This window comes from Malania oleifera, chromosome 2, assembly GCF_029873635.1.
Source record: "Malania oleifera isolate guangnan ecotype guangnan chromosome 2, ASM2987363v1, whole genome shotgun sequence".
In the NCBI taxonomy this organism is placed as follows: Eukaryota; Viridiplantae; Streptophyta; class Magnoliopsida; order Santalales; family Ximeniaceae; genus Malania; species Malania oleifera.
Genome location: NC_080418.1, coordinates 38,479,948 through 38,500,183, shown reverse-complemented (window position 1 = coordinate 38,500,183; position 20,236 = coordinate 38,479,948). Strand labels below are relative to the sequence as shown.

Genomic DNA, 20,236 nt, shown 5'->3' with positions numbered 1-20,236 from the left:
GGTGAACTTCTTAAATAAAATTTACCTACGTCAAGCAACTTTATTTAGAAATTAAGAAATAGCGAAGTCAAACCTAGTTAAAAATTAGTACGGGTCCGGTCTTAAACATAGGTCAAAATTTTATTATATTATAAATTTAACTTTACTTTTTAGGGAAACCCAAAATTTACCAAATCTAGAATTAAACCTAAACCCAAAGTCCATGGGTAACAAACAATGCCCCCACCTAATCTAAAGTTTAGAGTGCTTTTAAATAGTAAAAAATCTAATATGTTTAGAGGTGGGCCAATTTCAACAAGGCGAGTGGGCGTTTGTGGGTTTGTAAAATTATCCCAATTTGAAAATTAGAGAAATTTGGCGGGGAATCCCATGCATTTGCCCCGCCATCGTTCTTCACTGCCGCCCTCCCCCGTTGCATATTTAAAGGCAGACCAATGCCAATTATCTCATTCTCGCATTGCCGCCCGAGTCCGCCCGGGCACACTGAGTCGACCCGGATGGCAGCCTAATGAAAATTTTAAAAATAAAATAAAATAATTATTGGACATTTGGATGAAGGCCCTCCCAATTCCCAATTTGCAAGCAAGCGAGGGATTAAAAATGATAACTTTAAAATATTTGTAAGCAAAATATCCAAGCTACAGGGTGCACTCGAATCGTTGCATTATTTGCCATCCTCGAGGCTATTTACTCAGGAGTGGTTCCCGAGGTTTTTGATCATTTGAGACATTTTCGATTCGCATGAGTTTACTGTTTGCTTCTATAATGGGAACATGCCCATGAAATTGGTATTTGGCCATGTGAGGGGTGTAGCGATTTTATAAAAATCCCATATGCTAGTAAATAGTTTCTATGGTCAATTACATTAGTTTGGGAACTCAGCTGCATCTGAGAACATAAATTTTGAAACTTAGATTTGGATTTGAGTAGGTTTATATAAAATTCACTATAACTTACTTTCTTCTAAAATCTCTCCCAAACACAAGGTAAATGAATATCTTTTATTTTATTGGTTTGCTTCTTATTATAATATATATATATATATATATATTTAAAAGAAAAATTTTGAGAATGCTTAAATGGATGAGTGGTATAACATTGAAAGATAAATTAAGAAATAAACATATTTGTGGTAAGTTAGGTCTAATTCCTGTAAAAGATAAGATAAGGGAGGGACGAGTATACCTGTGTGGAATAGTGACTTAATTCTGTGGGGGACAGTAGAAGGGGTAGGGGTAGACCTAAAATAACTTTAGAGAAGATAGTGAATAAGAATTTAATATCATTGAATCTATCAAAAGAAATGGTCTATGATTGCATAAATTAGCGGAAAATGATTAATATAATCGACCCTACTTAGTGAGATTAAGACTTGATTTTTTCGTTGTTATTGTTTTATTGTATATTTAAAAGAAGAATTTGTTTGTTAATGGAGACATTGTTTGATTAGTGAAACTCAATATGTTTTCAAAATAATATTTGAGGAATTGATATTTTTTAGAGTGCACATCAAATTGAGCGCAGATCAGAGAGGAGCATCGATCCCCTAGGCCCTAAGCTCTATCGTTTCCTTTCTTACATTAGATTAAGTTGGTAATTTTTAGTCTTTACTCAAATTTGGCCTCATAAAATAAGTATGTGACTCTTCTCCCCTACTTACATCTTTAAATTTATATTTTTGTGATATTTTTTTTATAATATTTACTTTGCAATCTTTGCCGCTTTGAAGCATAAATGTCATGTTAGTTGTTGTTGGATAGAATATGAAATTTTGCATTTGATTTAACATATAAATTATGTAAAAAGTTAAATGAGATTTTTTAAAATTTATGTTGAGCAATGAGCGTAAATTTCGAACCTATTATTTGAACTAGCATAGATTTGTACAAATTAAATATGATTTTGTATTAAGTTCACTCAAAGCCTACAAACACGAAGCTAGTGTGCCCATGAAAACATAGGTGAAAAACTGTGTTAGTTCATCACATACAAAAGCATTTATTTCAATATTATAGTATTATATTATTTACATGATATTATAATCAATTATTTATTTTTGTTATGGAGGAATGTGAATATATATATATATATACTGTAAGTTAATGAACATGAGTTTTGTTTTATGCATAATTTAAAAAGTTATTTTCATATTTTAATTAAATTAAATAGTTTTTTATTTTAGTATTTTAATATAGAATAAATAAATAATTTTTAAAATTATTTTATTTTTTTGGTATCTCAAAATCCGTGATGTAATTGGAACCTATTTTTTATTTAGAACATGAAAAATATTAGAAAAAAAGTATGAAACAATTTAATATTTTTGGTTGTCAAAGAAAGTAAGAAATAAAATAAAGCATACAATAAATTTAGAGCATAAATTTGTAATTTTATGCATCATTAAAATGTAATTTTTTGAATTAAAATCAGAACAATTTTTTAATTTTAGAGTGTTGGATTTGAACAAATAATATAATAAAAATAAGCTCATTCTTATTTTATTAATTTTATTTTTGGTTCAAATCAAAATTTTGATTTAAAGGAGGCTAAAAAATTTCCAAAACTAAATGCCACCTTAATGAACTTCTTCTTTCTCAATTTATTTTATTAATATTAATAATGTGGCATTAATTTATAATTAATTATTAATCAAGAGAATGAAGCATGGAGAGATGACCGAGTTGGGTAGGAACAGGATCGGACGAGTCGGACGGAAACCAGGAGGCGGCGTATCCCGAGTCAAAGCAAAACACGTTGCTCCGCATTATAACTCGGCACAAGAGTGTGGACGGGGCCGTTGGTCTCCCCTAATAAGGGCTGCAAAGCACACCACACTTACCCCTCCCCCTCTTTCTCTCTCTCTCACAAGACGCTTTCAGTGGCGGTTCTCAAACCCTAGCAAGGTACGATCTAGTCCCCCCCCCTCTATCCCTCTCTCGGATTTGTGTATGCATGTGTATATGCGTTTCGATTTACGGCAAACGTTTGTAAGATTAAAGTTCCATTGACCTAAGAAGCTTTTTGATTCATCGTATTTTTTTGGTTCGTTGGATTTGCAGAAACCCTAGATTCTGCGCGGGGAAGTCTCTGGAATATCAATGAGAGCTTTTTCTTGGAACCCTAGTAATTGAGGGAGGTGTGCGTTATTTTCGGAGATTGATTGATGTGATTGTGAGTGGTCGATGGAATTTGCGGCAATCAAAGTAGAGCGTCGAGGGAGAAAAAGGCGAAGGAATGGGGGTCAAAATAATGTTTCCACTGGTCAGCAAATAGGTCCAGAGACGAAGAAGCGGGCAGTTGAGACGAGATCAAAGGCATTTATTGGGCGATATGTGAAGAAGGAGTTTGTTGGGAGTGGAGTTTTTATTGGGAAAATTGTGTCTTATGATGGTGGATTGTACAGAGTTGATTATGAAGATGGGGACTGCGAGGATCTGGAGAGCAGTGAGGTCCGCCAGTTTCTTATTGCAGATGGTGGGTTTGATGACCACTTGATGACAAGGAAGAAGAAGTTAGATGAGTTAATATCAAACAAGGATGTTAGTAAGACTAGAAATTCCGAAGCGAATGCAGTGGACTTGGCGAATGGGTTAGAGAGGGCTGAAGTGTCTTCATTGAGTGAAGTAAGTTGTGGCCCAACTCATGAAACTGATGCAGCGGTTGCTCAAGTTGATGGCGATGCTGATTCATCTAGTGATTCCTGCGAGTATGTTCATGATCATGGTTTGGGTTCGGAGGCTGAAACCCCTGCTGTTCCGCCGCCACCGTTGCCTCCTTCTTCAGGCAACATAGGTGTTCCAGAGGAATATGCTTCTCACCTTTTTTCAGTATATAGTTTTTTGCGCTCATTTAGTATCAGACTATTTTTGAGCCCATTTGGTTTGGATGATTTTGTGGGGTCAATTAATTGTGTTGTCCCAAACACATTGGTGGATGCCATTCATGTTGCTCTTATGCGTGCATTGAGACGACATCTTGAAAAGCTCTCTTCTGATGGTTCTGAGCTTGCATCAAAATGTCTAAGGTATTGATGTTTTTGTTTAAGGATATTAACATCTGGCCCTCTCTAAATGGGCGAATATAATTTCTTGCAACAACGCTTAAATACATTTATTAAGATTTAATATAGTGCAAACAAATTTGTTTGTTTGCTAAAATTTTCTCATTTAGCTGGGATAATCACTGTGAGAATGTAGGTCTTTGCTTCAAATCTGATTGAGTGTACAGATGAACTCCTTGGGTCCTCTCAGGCCTGTTCAACCCTGCTTACCCTAGTGTCATGGGAGAAGATGTAGTGTTGCTTGGATAGCTGTCTATTTTACAGTGATGCCCTATTATTCACAAAAAAATTGGAGATTTTTCAGTGTAATTTAATTTCTGATGGGAATGATGTATCATACTCTTCTTTGGATTGCTTAGAGAATGGAAAACCTCTCATTCATCGGAAAAATTGTTTTATTATGCTCTATTCAATGGGAGTTTCTTGCTTTATTAGAGTTGCATCATGCATTAAGGTTAATTTTATTTATTTCCTATTTTTTAGATAGCTAATGTAGCATGTTTGACCAGTACTATTTTTATGTGACTGGTTTGGTCCACTTTTTTTTTTATTGTTATATAGGTGTTTGTTTATTTCGTCATCAATACACATTCATAACTAATAGGCATCTTGACCAGCAGGTGTGTTGATTGGAGCTTGGTCGATATGCTGACTTGGCCTGTTTATTTGATCCATTATTTAACAATAATGGGGTACGTGGAGGGGCCTGAATGGAAAGGATTTTATGCTGATGTCTTAGACAGGGAGTATTATAGCTTACCGGTGGGAAGGAAGTTGTTGATTTTGCAAATTTTGTGCGATGATGTCTTGGAGTCTGCTGAGCTACGAGCAGAAATTGACATGCGTGAAGAATCAGAAGTTGGAATTGATTCTGATGCAATTGCAGCTAATCCTATTGAAAATGGGCCAAGAAGGGTGCATCCCAGATATTCTAAAACTTCTGCTTGCAAGGACCAAGAAGCTATTGAGATTATTGCTGACAGTCATAAGGCAAAATCAGTTTGTAGCTCAAGTTCTTTGGGTTCTAAAGGTTTTGTATTGGATAGGGATGCTGCTGATGTTGAGTTGGATGGAAATGGTGATGAATGCCGCCTTTGTGGTATGGATGGAACCTTGCTTTGCTGTGATGGGTGCCCATCTGCATACCATTCAAGATGTATAGGTGTAAGCAAAATGTCAATACCAGAAGGGTCATGGTTTTGTCCTGAATGTACGTTTAACAAGATTGGGCCGACAATTACAAGAGGAACCTCACTAAGAGCAGCAGAAATCTTTGGCATTGATTTATATGAGCAAATATTTTTGGGTACTTGCAATCACTTACTTGTGTATGTTTCTACCTCACCTCTTTTTTCTGCATATATTTGACATTTTGACCAGATTATTTGTAGGTTTCTGTGTGAAACATTGGTATTTAAATTATGTTTCCGACCATTATTTAGATTGCTCCTTTTTTTGGGGATTCGTCTCCCACCTTTCAGGTGGATCATTTTACATTGCATCCAATGCTTGTTTTCATATGCTTAGTAATCTGTTCAATAGCACTGTTCTGATCTTTTGAAACTTACGATTGCAGGCTGAAGGCTTCAGGAAATGCAGAATCATGTTTCAGGTATTATAATTGGAATGACATTCCTAAGGTACTTCACCTACTTTGTTCATCTGTCCAGCATACTGCTTTTTATTCGGGGATATGCAAGGCAATTTTGCATTATTGGGAAATCCCAGACAATATTTTCTCTCTTCCTGCAAGGTCTCCTACTCTACTATTTCCCCTTTGCAAGGAGAGCCATAAAAGTATTGTTGAGGGTGAGAATTATGCAAGCGGCTTGACTGAGGGTAATGCGGAAAATATGGCAGCTACTTTTCCCGATACCTCCTTAGATACATTGACTTTTACTAACCTTAATAGTCTGCATCGGGAAGGTCACACAGCAACAAAACAGGTTCTTATGGGTGCTTTGCCCCCTGAACTAGGTAAAATGGAACCAACAATATCTACTGGATCGATCAGTCATCAAGCTGATCCATCAGACTTAACTCACCAGAGCTTGGCAGATAGAAGTGTAATAGACTTTACCACTTGTACCTCAGGAAACAGCAATGGTAATAATATTGAACATGTGAATGGTATGAGTTTGCCAGCAAGCCTGTTTTCTCAAAGTAGAGGAGGTAATCTTGAAGTTGGTGGAAGAGGTGGCAGAAATTCAAGTGATGATTGTCTATATATGGGATCTTCTTTCAAACCTCAGGCATACATAAATCATTATATCCATGGAGATTTTGCTGCATCTGCTGCTGCTATTCTGGCTGTTCTTTCATCCGAGGAAAATCAGGCCTCTGATGCTCATGCTTTGGACAATCCTAGGAAACTTTTGTCAGCTAGTGTTGCATTGCAACTCAAAGCATTTTCATCCGTAGCCATCCGTTTTTTCTGGCCAAATTCTGAAAAGAAAATTGTGGAAGTTCCAAGGGAGAGGTGTGGTTGGTGTCTTTCTTGCAAGGCCCCTGCTACAAGCAAGAAAGCATGTCTATTGAATTCAGCTGCCTTGAATGCCATTAAAGGTGCTATGAAGATTCTCACAGGCCTTCGCCTTGTAAAGAATGGGAAGGGGAGTCTACCTAGCATTGCCACATATATTTTATACATGGAGGAGAGTTTATGTGGTCTAATAGTTGGACGTTTTTTGAATAAAAGTTTTAGAAAACAGTGGCGTAGACATGTAGAACAGGCTTCAAGCTGCAGTACACTAAAGGCTCTTTTGCTTGAAGTAAGTGTTTGATTTCTGGGGCATCCCAAGATATCATTATGTGCAAATTTCATTTGGCTTCTTTTAAAACATTTTTTTTTTTTGGTTTTAAAGAGTTTTTTTTTTTTAAAATTGTAATGTCTCTGCTGTTACTTTTCTCTGTATACAAATGCTCTTGCAGTAATGTGGTCAATGACATAGGTAGGGGGCTTTATGGAAATTTTATCTCAACTCAAAATTAGGAAGCTGGGATGAACTGTTTGCCTGATAACCTTTTTTATTTCATGCTTAGTAATGCTTATGTTTTATGTCTCAATTGCAGCCTTTGTTGTGAATAAATGTGTGTGGTGAGTGTGAATTGTATAGGGAATTAATGACATATTATAAAAGTAAGCTGCATGCGTTCATCCCTTACTGATGTTACTGCTCATAGTGAGATTCTTTAATTTTGAAGGTGCTCCTCTAACATTCTGTATGATGTTCATTGTACCCTTACTCTTTTTCGTTTTTTTATTTTTTATTTTTTGCTTTTTTTAGGTGTTCTTTTTTTTTTTTTTGGAGGGGGTGGGAGGAGGGGGTTGGGGGACTGTGCAGAGTTTGTTGTGCTCTGTGAAGTTATTATTATTTGCCTTGCTCCTGTCAACTATGTATTTTTATTACTGATTTAAATTTCTAAAGTTCAATATGCATGTGGAAGGTACAAGTTCATTCTCTTTGGTCTTTTATTACTGTTGAACCAATCTCTGCTTCATTTTGAATGCTTTATATATTGCTAAAAGATACAATTTCTGTGGGAAATGGACAAAATTTTGATAGTGATTCAAAAAAATGCCTTCTTTAATCTTTAATAATAGTTCATTCTCTTTGGTATTTTTTTTTTATTGTTGAACCAATTTCTGCTCCATTTTGAATGCTTTATAGATTGCTAAAAGATACTATTTCTGTGGGAAATGGACAGACAAAATTTTGATAGTGATTCAAAAAAATGCCTTCTTTAATCTTTACTAATAGATAGGGATATCTTTCACACACAGCCTATTATCTTCTAATTTTTCCTTGGAATCTCTATTGTTGATGTGAGTAATGTTTTTCTTGGTTCATAGTAATATCAGTCTACTTAATTTTAGAAAAATCTGTACTTGGCTCAAACTTGTACTTGCGAAAAATTGTTCATAATTATAATTGCTTTGTTTTAGTTTATGAAATGATTAATTACCAACTTCTATTGTTAGTTTTAAATTAATGAGCTTATGGAATGGAATAAGACCTGGTTGCGTTGGCTCATTGCACTTGATGGCCATTTTCGTTGTTCCATTAGAAGACTTTGTGAATCAGTCTTTGCAAATGGTTTTTGGCCACTGCATTTGAAGCACGACTGCCCAAGTAATTAGGACCATGAGGTTCTTGGGTGAGGTTTGAGTTATGGCCAGCCTGATTATGCAGTGCATAAATTTTCTACTTTAGAATTGAAGTGTTTGAAGCCTCATCTTTTAACTAGCCTAACATGTTGATGATATGCATATTAGTCCTCTCTCTCTCTCTCTCTCATAATTGTGAAAATTTATAATTGGATGATACTTTATTAGTTAATTTTATGTTTATTCTTGAGTATCAAGTACATAAGCTGTATGTATTTTAAGAAGATTAATGAAAAAAATTAGGGAAAAGAGGGACTTGTATATGGTTTTTATTGACTTAGAGAAAGCTTATGATAGAGTACCTAAGGAAGTTATTTGGTGGGTTTTAGAAAGTATATAGTAGCTATACTGGTGTGATTAAGGATATGTACAATAGAGTAATAACTAGTGTTAAGACTCTAAGGGGATAGTCTAGGGTTTTTCCAACAAAAGTTCCATGGTGTATGTTCGTTTATGATATTGTCTTGATTGATGAAGCTAGGGGTGGAGTAGAATCTAAGTTTGAATTATAGAGAAAATTTTTAGAATCTAGAGGTTTTAGAATAGGTAGAATTAAAATAAAGTGTATGAGATGTATTTTTAGTAGGAGGAATATTGGAAGAAAAGATTAAACTTGATGGTAGAAATTAATAGCACTACTAGATTTTGATACCTTGGATCTATTGTATAAGCTGAAAGAGAAAGCAAGCAGGGTGGTAAAATGGAGAAGTGCTTTGGGCATGTTTCGTGAACTCTTAAAATTAAGAAGGAAGTTTTTATATAAGGCTATAAGACCAGCTACGCTATATGGATTAGAATGTTAGGCAACTAAGAAATAGCATATCCAAAAACTAGAAGTTTCTAAAATGGGAATGCTAAGGTGGATGAATGATATGACATTAAAAGATAAATTAAGAAATGAACATTGCGATAAACATAGTGCTTGTAGAAATTAATAGCACTACTAGATTTTGATACCTTGGATCTATTGTATAAGCTGAAAGAGAAAGCAAGCAGGGTGGTAAAATGGAGAAGTGCTTTGGGCATGTTACGTGAACTCTTAAAATTAAGAAGTTTTTATATAAGGTTATAAGACCAGCTATGCTATATGGATTAGAATGTTAGGCAACTAAGAAATAGCATATCTAAAAACTATAAGTTTCTAAAATGGGAATGCTAAGGTGGATGAATGATATGACATTAAAAGATAATTTAAGAAATGAACATATTTGCGATAAGCATAGTACTTGTAGAAGACAAGATAAGGAAGGGATGTCTTAGATGGATTGGGCATGTGTAACGTAGGCCAAATATTACATCAAATGAGGAGAAGTGAGCTAGTTACTATAAGTTGCACCATAAGGGGTATAGGTAGACCTATAATAACTTGGAGTAAGGATTTAATAGCACCTAAATTGTTGGAGGAAATTGCCCAAGATTGTGTAAATTTATAGAAAAGGTTTCATGTTGCCAGCCCCACGTAGTCGGACTTAAGACACTTGGTTTGTTGTTGTTGATACTTAATTTTATGTCACTTATTACCAAAATTTAATTCAATAATGACTTCTTTTTTGCATTTTATCGAGTAATTAATAGCCAAAATTTTATTTTTGTATTAGGTTTTAAATAAGAGTTTACAAATTAGACCTCGTGCTATTGCATATTAGAGTTGAAGCCCTTTTTCTTTGCACCATTAAAACTAACGATTTTCAATCATTATGTCTTTGTAAATTTTGAACACTGTGTCTTAATCATGATACTTTAGTGTTCAAGGCAATTTGGTTCTTGGGATTGGGTTTGGACCATAGACATGTCTTGACGGCTTTGATGAGTAGCTATATGGCTATATTAGTTGATAGAATCTTTATTGAAGCAACTAATTGCAATTAAGATTGAAGAAGAAGATGAAAGCATTGCTCTAATTCCTGATCTACCATCAAATTTGATTTTTAGTTTGCTTTTTTGTAAGATTTACCTATACAGACTTTGTTGTTTGTTTTTGAATTTATGCTTTGTATGATTGGTTCCATTTTTAATTGCAAAATTTTGAATTCTGTGTACTAGAAAATCTATATTTGGACATTTTAATTTTTATAAAGTTCATTGAAATTTTTTGTATATATTTGAATTCACACTTCTTTTCTAATGTAACTTGAGACATATGTTTCAACATTTTGTATTTTAGAATATCTGCTTATATGATGGCATTGAATTTTGCCTTGTGTAATGGTCTCAGCCCAATCCCAGTGCTTGCTTTGCTCCATTGGGCCTCACTTTATCCCACCTCCCCCAACAAAAGGCACCTCATAACTCATAAGGTTAAAAATCTAAACCTATATGCTTGATGTAGGGTCATGATAGACTCTCTTATCTGATTTTTGGAGAGTGGTCCATGCTTCTATGTGGGACCGACACCTTGTTGTAGGATTCTCTTACATGGCAATATCCCTAGGATGGTTTTAATACCAGTTGTAATGCTCAGGCTCTCAGTCCAACTTTGGAGGTATTATCTGTGCATTGGTCATCATTGTTTTGTGCCAAAAAAGGCACCTCAAGTTGAAGCCTAAACCGTCCTTACATGGCCAGACCTCCCAAGTGCATGCCCAATATGGGATCTGACACCTTGACCTTGCATATAATTGGGTGGGAGGTAGATTAGCTTTTGATTGTAATATGTTAGAAGAAGGTTTGGCATAAACTCGACTTTTCTTTCTTTTTCTTTCTTCTTCTTCTTCTTCTTCTTTTCCCTGTTTTTGTTTTTGTTTTTAAATAACACGTGAATGATTCAGTTGGACACAAACAGGATGAAACATGGTACATGTTTATGGTAGATACTAGGAATAGAAGTCTAGAAAGAAGCTTGAAAATTTCGGGCTAGAAATAGTTCTGTATTTATTTAATAGTACAATGACGTGAGAATTTTTGTGTTTTACAGCCAATGCATACCAAAGGATGATCATAAGTTTTTCCTTTTCCCCCTCCCCCCTTTTTTCCCTGTTTTGGTTTTGATTGATATGCAAAGGTAGCAGTTTTTGTTATCTTAGTTTAATCACTTGTAATGGGAGGGACTAAAACTCAGACTTTAAGCCTTAGGAAGTAGAGAGATGCTTTGTAGCATTTTGTTGGGTCATAGTATCAATACAGTGAGGATTATGAGATGGATGGAAGACTAGAGAGTGTGGAAGTGGCAATTTATCCCAAGCATGCAGTTAGGTGGAAACAGGAGGCAACACTATGAGTGATTCATCATATATAGGGGTGTGCAGTTGGTTGATTTGGTTGGAAGGGCTAGGGAATTGGCAGAGGCAAATTACAGATGCAAACTGAACTAATGAAACTGAAATTGTTGGTTTTAGAGAGACTGGTCACCCTACGATGCAACAGTTGCCAGATTCACTGTGACAAAGCTTGCGCCAATCTATGAGGCAGAGATAAGAGTTTGATTGTGAAACAAAAATAAGTTGCTGGGTGAGAGTGGGGAATGTGGGAAGAAAATACTAGGGCCTAGGAGGCTGGAGTGCAGAGCAGCTTAATTCCAGCGAAATTTGGGCGAGTGGGCATAATTAACTAATGAATTGATGGAGGAAAAAGCTGCTAATTTACGTAGGTTCTTAAAAATCATATATGATTAGTCCGCTTATACTGTTTATCTGGATTCCAATAGCCAAAGCCAAAACCAACCCCTCAACAGATTTTTCTTGAAATCTTTTCTGAACTGAACCAATTTAGCCAACAAGCCCATAAAAATGAACTGACTCAACCAAAATCAATTGGTTTGGTGCATTTATCCAGTTTTATGATGATTTCTGCACACCCTTAATCTTAGATGACTTGGCTATGTGCACCACATGGCAATAGTTGTACGTGGGAAAGGCTAAAAGTAACTTGTAAGAGGGGTTATGACTTATTAAAAACCTAATAAGTTGTATATGCCTCAGATACAGGTTGCTAAGGGATAATCATTGTGCCAGGTGATATGTATTACATTTTTATCGTTGTATGCTTTATGTTGATGTCATTATTGTTTTAAATTTGCAGTTTGAGGAAAACATTCGGACCATTGCTTTCTCTGGGGATTGGGTTAAGCTGGTGGATAATTGGTTGGTTGAATCTTCTGTAGTCCCAAATACTGCATGTGCTGTTGTATTTACTCAGAGACGTGGACCAAGTAGCAGGCGAGGTAGAAAACAGTCTGCAATTTCTGAAGTTACAGATGGGTATAGGAATGAAAAACTAGTTGATTTTAAGTGGTGGCGAGGAGGGAAGCGGTCAAAGGTTATTTTCCAGAAAGGAATTTTGCCATACTCAATGGTTAAAAAGGCAGCCCGACAAGGTAACTTGCCCACCACCCCTGCACGTTAAACATTTTGTTAACTTCTTGTGCTTTGTCATTATTATCTTTTTATTATGGATACTTTCATTTTCTTTTATATAAGAATTATAAACTTGCTGGACCAAAAACCATGATAATAGACTTGTTTTATGGTTCATCAGGTGGCACTAGAAAGATTTCTGGAATGTATTATGCTGAATCTTTTGAGATTCCTAAAAGAAGCAGGCAGGCAGTTTGGAGAGCTGCTGTTGAAATGAGTAAGAATGCATCACAGCTTGCACTTCAGGTTGGTTTGTATTTCCACTTGCAGTTACATTTATCTTATCCCCTGTTTCCTCTTTTATGTGGCAAATTAATATCTGAACTGTTCAGAATACCTTTTTGTCTTCTGATGTTTTGATGTTATAAACACATTTGCATCAGGTTAGATACCTAGACCTTCATGTAAGATGGAGTGATATTCCTCGTCCTGAGCAGAATCTCCAGGATAGCAAAGGTCCTGAAACAGAAGCTTCTGCCTTTAGAAATGCATTTATCTGTGATAAGAAAATTGTGGATAACATGATAAGATATGGAGTTGCTTTTGGGAATCAAAAGCATCTCCCATCCCGCGTCATGAAGAATATAATAGAAGTAGAGGAAAACCAAGATGGAAAGGATAAGTATTGGTTTTTGGAAATTCATATTCCATTATATTTGATTAAGGAGTATGAAGAAAGGTCAGTGGAAGTGCTATTGCCTTCTGATGGGAAACCCTCTAATGGATTATCGGTCTTGCAAAGAAGGCAACTGAAAGCTTCCCGCAGGGATATATTCTCCTATCTTGCACGCAAGAGAGACAATTTGGACATGTGCTCTTGTGCTTCATGTCAATTGAATGTTTTTATTAGGTAATTCTTCTGTCCTTTTTTTTTTGGGTTCTTTGTTTTCTTCATGTGCTTTTCAACCTACTAATCTGTTCTCTGGTATGATCTGCAGGAATGCAGTCAAGTGCAGTGCATGTCAAGGTATACTAATCACTTCGCTATCACCATCCACTCCCATGCACACATGCATGGCTTTTTCAAAATTGTGAAGTTGTTGAAATGTTTGGTCGTCTGTTTTCGTAATTCCACACAAAATTTAGCTATTTTTGACACCTGAGAAATCATTATCATTACTTTATTTACTGTAAATGTTGTAACTATACACTTCTAGTTTTTATAAATTTTTCTCTAAATCTTGTTAACTGAAAAGGAGGAAAACTGTTAAGATGACTTACTACCTTTAAAATTCACAAATATTGTTTTAAAAAAAATTTAAACTACCACTAATCAATTTCTTTATCAAGTGCTTTTATAGAATTACAACAAGGTTATGCCTTGTATTTTTTTTTATTAGTAAAGAAAGTATATATTAGGAGGGCATCAAGGGGATGCCAATTTAAAGTACAAGAAATCAACCACCCTAAAGGGTGTCACAAAAATAAAAAATTACATTAAGCTCATTTGCTACAAGTGCACTATGCCAACTAGCAACCACAATAAACTACTGCTCTCTGCTTAATTGAAGCATCGAGATTGAATTTTTGAAAACTGTTTTACTCTTTTTCCAAACACTAGAAGATTGCGAGAGGAATGAGAAACAAAAACCTTCCTCTTTTCCATTGTTGCTCGAATCCCTCTCTATGCCTAGAGCTCCCTTCCGATAGATCTAGTAGTAACCCACCATTGTTTGATAAAAGTCAAAGCGACATCCTAAAGATTTCTGGTTCAGGGGCAATGGAGAAGGATATGGTCTACTGATTCTGCCACAGCCATGCAAAAGGTGCATCGCCCTCTTCTTTGCAAGTTGTCTAGGGTCAAGATCTTACCATGTGCCTCTTCCTAGTTAAAAAAGGAAACCTTATTAGGGGCAGCTGTCATTCATAATTGAGACCAAGGGAAGTGAATGTTGTTCGACTCCCGGATAAAAAGTTTTTTGTAGAAGGATCTGACAGTGATGACTCCCTTCTTATCCAAGGGCCAAACAGGAAGGTAGTATTTTGATGCTGGATCTTGTTGAGATGATTATAGAAATTGGTGAGCTGGTGCCCAATCTTCCACATTTCTATAAAAGGGAATATTCCAGAAAAATCCCTGATTGATGCTTGGAGGTGCTGACTAATGCCAGCATCTTTATCACAAGCTATGTTGTAAATGGTTGGAAATGAGACATTGAGAGCCTTTGGATAACTCCACACATCATGCCAAATCTTGTCTCCATCCCCAACCTGAAATCTAATAAAGGAGCAAAAGTCATTCTGACCTTTCCTAATGTATTTCCACACTCTTGTGCCGTGTGGCCCTTGGCCAGCCCTGGAGATCCACCCATTGTGCTCATATTTTATTGCACCATTTTCCAAGAAGGGCTTTATTGAGATTTTAAGGGACTTCAAACCCAAGCTTCCTATGCTGATTGGCTGTTTCACCAAGCCCCATTTGACCAGGTGGAATTTGAATATTGCCCCCAACTTCCTCCAAAGTAACCTCCTTTGAATCCCTTCCAATCTTTTGGTGGCAAAAATCGAGAGTGGGAGGTGTGAAATGAAGTAAACTGGAAGGTTTGTCAAGGAGCTTGTAATAAGAGTAAGTCTTCCTTCTCTTGTCAAAATATTCATTTTCCATCTTGCTAGCCTTTGCTCGAACTTCTCTATGATGGGGTCTTTGACTCCATTATCTTTAAATCCGGCTCCAAGAGGTAACCTGAGGCAGCTGATAGGGAAAATCCTAATTTGCACCCTAAGAAATCGGAAGGAAAGGTTCTCTTGAACTGTTGTCAATTGGAATAATTTAATTTTTCTCGAGATTAAACTTTCAAATTGAAATGGCCTCAAACACCACTAATTGCATCGCAAATTTAGAATGTGTAAAGGATCATCCTTATAGAAAAGGATGATGTGATTTGCAAATAAAAGGTGAGGGACGTCCTCCAAAGATCTACCATTTCTATTGACTTTGAGGCCTTTATGGAGTTCTCTATCGGTGGCTTTTTCCAACATGAGGCTCAACACATTCATCACCACAATAAGGGAGACATAAAAGGATACCTCTGGAGGAGCCCAAGGAGTTAGAGGGCCCCCCCATTTATGAGCACTGAGAAGCTTCGAGTACTTATGCAATGGGTGATCCAATTGCTCCATCCTCCCCGAGACCCATCTTTTTAAGAAGATAAAGTAGAAAGTTCTTGTTGACGTGATCAAAAGCTGTCTCCATGTTTAGCTTACACACCACACCCTTTAGTTTTTTTCGGAGTCAGATAAAGAAATTTGGTGTTAATGTTGCGCATGAATCTACCTCATCAAAAGAAGTCTCAAAAGTGCTGATAAGGTCTTGTTTGAGTGTGCTCCAATTAGACTGAAGAAAGGATAAGGAAAAACCATCTGGGTTAGATGCTTTTTCTCCATTGCAATCTCTCTGATAGTTTGGAGGATTTCAACTTCTTCGAAGGGTCTCTCTAGTCACTCTGCGGTAGAGGGACTGAGCTATTTAAATAATTGATGCTGAAATAAAGTACATTGTCAGACTTCTTTAACCCATAGATAATGTAAAATAGTTTACTAAATTGAAACATAAGATATTTGAATTCATGTTACATTGTAACAACTAAAATATTGACACTGTCTTGGAGTTTGGACCTTGGATTTGGATTTAGACACAATGCAAGACAAAATTGTATTGAGTTTGTCCAAATTGGCACATCCAAAGCTGAGGCCTGAAATCCATTGCTCCAAACACAGCATCTGCCATCTAGTCTTTTTTAATTGTAGATGAAATGAGAGCTTTAGAGAATGCAAGACAAAATTATATTGAGTTTTGTCCAAATTTGCACATCCAAATCCAAGGCCTGAAATCCATGGCCTCAAAACACATCTGGTTTTTTTTTTAATAGTAGATGAAATGAGAACTTTAGGGCATTCACAGTCTGCAAGGTATTTTTTCATATTTGATATATGTATTCTTAATTTTAATATTTAATTGCCTTCTTCAAGAAGTTGAGTTGTTTCCATGTTTTTTGCGCCACTGTTGTTATATTTTGGGTCAGTCTTTGCATGTTCTTAAAACTAGGGATTGAGCACATGCTGTTTGTGCCAGTATTACAAGTTACTGAAACCTTAAAAAACTGAGGGAAGAAAATGACAAAAAAAATTTGAGTGGTGGTTTTAACTCTTAAAAAAAGTTACAAATATGAGTTTTAAGCAAATTTAAGTTTTATTATTTTAGTATTTTTCCTGTATTTTTTTGGTTTAAAAATACTGGGAGGATATGTAATGGTGTTTTAGTAAAAGAAGAAAGTTTCAAGAGATAAATGTATTTTGCATTGTTCTTATATGCATTCACTTGTGTGGTGGTACACCTATTCATCACAAGATTTAGGCTTCTGCATATAAGAAAGCCTTAGGGATTTTGATTAATTAATTATGGATAACTACACCTTTTCCTTTTCTGGTTTGGGGCTGTGGTGCTTTAGAGTCCCCTGCTTCAAATCATGTTGAAATGCACTGAGGTCTCAAAAGGATTCTTTTAGATTGATGGTGGTGGTTATAGTGAATTTCCAATTTCCAAAATGGCACTTGGCACTTTAGAAGATGTTGGGTTGAAGTGCTTGTCAAGTGCACATTGCCAGCTCAAGGGGCATTTGGCAACTTCATGAGGTTATTATGCCTGAAAGCTGGAGGTTGTAACATGCTATTGGCTAAATGACGCAGGGCAGTTGTATAATTTACCCTCAATTTTATAAAATTTAGTTTACCAACATTGAGCATAATAATTTGAATATAACAACTGAATATGCTATTTTACAATAATATGACAACTTATCAAGGATGAGGGGGCCATCTATGCCTTGTTTTGGCTTTTTGAGGATAGGAAAAAGAGAATGTATCTCCTCAAAACAAACTAGTATGACAACTTCATGACCTGTGTGTTAAAACAGTGAATGAAAATGTTAGTTCTAACAGTGATGCTTAGGAGATTGGGGCCAAATATCTCCCCCCCCCCCCCCCCCAAGGGGTGCTTTTTTTTTTCCCCTGATCCTGATCCTGATCCGCACAAGTGGTTCAATGATATAATGATTTCCTCCATGGAGGAGGGAATGTCGTATCACGTTTTAAAATATGTACACTGAATGTGCTGGAGGATATGCACAATGAGTCCAGAAAATTCGATCATGGTCACCCAAAGATACTATCCTTTGACAGTAATATGTTTCTTCTATTGTTAATTATTACTAGAATAGCTGCTGTATATGACCTCATTCTTTATCATAGCTATTCTGAAAGATTTCTGCCTTCAGGGATTAGTGTGCTGAGTAATTTATTTTCTTCTGTATTTTGATCAGGCTATTGTCATATGGATTGTACCATCAATTCAACTGTTCATACAGGGGTGGAATTTGAGATTTTGATCACCTGCAAGTTGTGTTACAATGCAAATGCTTCTACCCAAAATGAAAACAGTAATGAGTCACCTACTAGTCCCTTGCCCTCTCAAGGACTAGAATATCAAAATGTAGTGACTGTCAATAAAAGTGCAAAGCAAAAACGAAGTCACCCAACTGCAGGTGTTAAGACTCTGGAGAGTTCTGAAACAAAACTGGCTTCTTCTGTTCCTAGCTTGGCAACAAAACGTCAGCGTAGTAAATGTTCTTGGGGTATCATATGGAGGAAGAAAAACACTGAAGATACTGGATTTGAGTTCAGGCTTAAAAATATAATTTTGAAGGGTAATCCTGATATGAACTGGTCAAAACCTGTTTGTCACCTGTGCCGTAAGCCATATAATTCAGATCTGATGTATATCTGCTGTGAGACTTGCAGAAGTAAGCTTGCTCTGAATAATTATGTTGGTTTTCTTTTTATATATTTCATTTAACTTTATTTTTTTTCCCAAATAATGAATTTATTCAAGTGTTTGTATTCATTTGCAGACTGGTACCATGCTGATGCTGTAGAACTTGTGGAGGCAAAAATCTTTGATGTAGCGGGATTCAAATGTTGCAAGTGTCGTAGGATAAGATCACCTGTGTGCCCTTACATGGACCCTGAAAGCAGGAGGCCAGAGAGCAAGAAGAGTCGCTCGAAGGCATCAAAGCAAGCAAGTGTGGGAGTGGACTCCAATTCTGGGCCTGTCTCTGACCAATCTAAAGAGTGGAAGGACAGCATGTTCATGGAGCCTACTACTCCAATACTTGTCCCCGAGGAGGAACTGTTTGCAGAACCAACTGCTCCTGAGGAGAAAGTAATTGTACAAGAAGATGATTCTCATCTATTATCTGTTTCCAGAGCTGACCAAATTAAAGAGCCCAAGTCAGAAGAAAATTTGGAATGCGATGCATCATTTGCACCAGGGCCACAGAAACTACCGGTCAGAAGGCAGGTGAGGCGTGAGGATGGAGATGGTTATTCTGAGAACAGTCCATCTTGTATTCAATTATCTACACCCCTTGAAGCAGATAACCAGACCAATTCACCAGTGAAACCATCATCGCCAATTTTGGAATGGGATGCTTCTATTAATGGTGTTGGAGATGAGATGATGTTTGACTATGAAGACCTTAGTTATGAGGATATGGAATTTGAACCCCAGACCTATTTTTCTTTTAGGGAACTGCTGGCATCAGAGGATGGAGGTCAGTTGGATGGAGTTGATGCATCTGTAGGTTTGTCAGGTAACCATGAAAATTTATATTCTGCAAATTCACAGGATGGAGTTCCTGAACAATATGGATTAGTTGCTTCTGATGATCAGCAAGATCCTTCGATTTCTGTGGAGCCAGTTTTTGATATAGTGCATTGTCGGATGTGTTTACAAATGGAACCGGATCCTGATCTTTGTTGCCGTACTTGTGGCCTACGCATACACAGTCATTGTTCACCTTGGGTTGAACCGTCCTCACCTGAAGATGACTGGAAGTGTGGCCACTGCCGTGAGTGGCGGTAGCTTATCCTGTTTTGTGTATGCATTGGATTTGTTTTGTGCTTTCAAATTTTCAGAGGGAGTTGTTCTTGGTGTCTGAAGGCAGCTTTTACTGATTGAATCCAGCAATGATGAATCAGATATGCAGATAGCCAAGTTTATATTAGCAGTTCTGAAAAGTCTTGTAGGACACTGTCAACATTTTGAAACCAAGCCATTTCTGCAACTGGCTGTGGCTCAGCTGCTTCCTGGCAGTTCTTTTGTCATATAGGGCCATATTATTGGTTGGAATTTTGGTTAAGGTAAAACTCCAATTATATGGTTGGTGGGCTGGCATCTTCATCGTTGAGAGTTATGGAGACTCCAGTGCCCTGAAGGGCGTTTGGGAACGGTAGAATCACTACCCATGCTATCATATGAATACGATCTTGAAGATGAGCAGATTTTTTATGTGCTCATCTGATTCAAGTGCTTGTATAAATCAAAGTTCATGAGAATATTTTTGATTGTGACATCACGTTTCATTAGAATCTTACGCCCCCCTTTCACTCATTTATTTGAAAGAAACCTTCTCATGGGAATTCATTTGCGATTTCAAAAGACAGACTCTTGAATGAATTCCAATTTAAATAAGTGGAGGGAATGGGTACAGGCTTGTCCATCCAGGAGGGTTGCAGAAATGGAAATCGCAATATCCACTGCAGCATGATTGCAAGTGTACTTTAGCAATGTGTTTGGTGCTTGAGAGGAAATTGAATGAA

General features: G+C 36.5%; 1 protein-coding gene across 2 annotated transcripts; it reads left to right on the top strand.

The window, feature by feature from the left end:
• Nucleotides 1-2,782: 2,782 nt before the first annotated feature.
• Nucleotides 2,783-19,985, top strand: LOC131149399 (DDT domain-containing protein PTM). Of its 2 annotated transcripts, XM_058099824.1 has the most exons (10): nucleotides 2,783-2,903; nucleotides 3,060-4,024; nucleotides 4,681-5,388; nucleotides 5,637-6,831; nucleotides 12,246-12,540; nucleotides 12,702-12,826; nucleotides 12,964-13,430; nucleotides 13,519-13,547; nucleotides 17,899-18,378; nucleotides 18,487-19,985. In XM_058099824.1, the coding sequence occupies exons 2-10, from the start codon at nucleotides 3,183-3,185 to the stop codon at nucleotides 19,497-19,499; spliced, it is 5,154 nt and encodes a 1,717-aa protein (XP_057955807.1). In that variant the 5' UTR covers nucleotides 2,783-2,903; nucleotides 3,060-3,182; the 3' UTR covers nucleotides 19,500-19,985. The 2 variants fall into 2 exon arrangements, with proteins under 2 accessions (XP_057955807.1, XP_057955808.1); XM_058099825.1 differs by lacking the exons at nucleotides 13,519-13,547; nucleotides 17,899-18,378; nucleotides 18,487-19,985 and having other exon boundaries at nucleotides 12,964-13,434.
• The last annotated feature ends 251 nt before the right edge of the window (nucleotides 19,986-20,236 follow it).

What these genes read in the sequence shown, in the direction of transcription:
- LOC131149399 (XM_058099824.1), top strand. Translation starts at nt 3,183, where the DNA reads ATGGAATTTGCGGCAATCAAAGTAGAGCGTCGAGGGAGAAAAAGGCGA. An exon ending in CAATTGAATGTTTTTATTAG is followed by an intron (nt 13,431 to 13,518) that starts GTAATTCTTCTG and finishes TATGATCTGCAG; the next exon opens with GAATGCAGTCAAGTGCAGTG. An exon ending in CTGCTGTGAGACTTGCAGAA is followed by an intron (nt 18,379 to 18,486) that starts GTAAGCTTGCTC and finishes ATTCATTTGCAG; the next exon opens with ACTGGTACCATGCTGATGCT.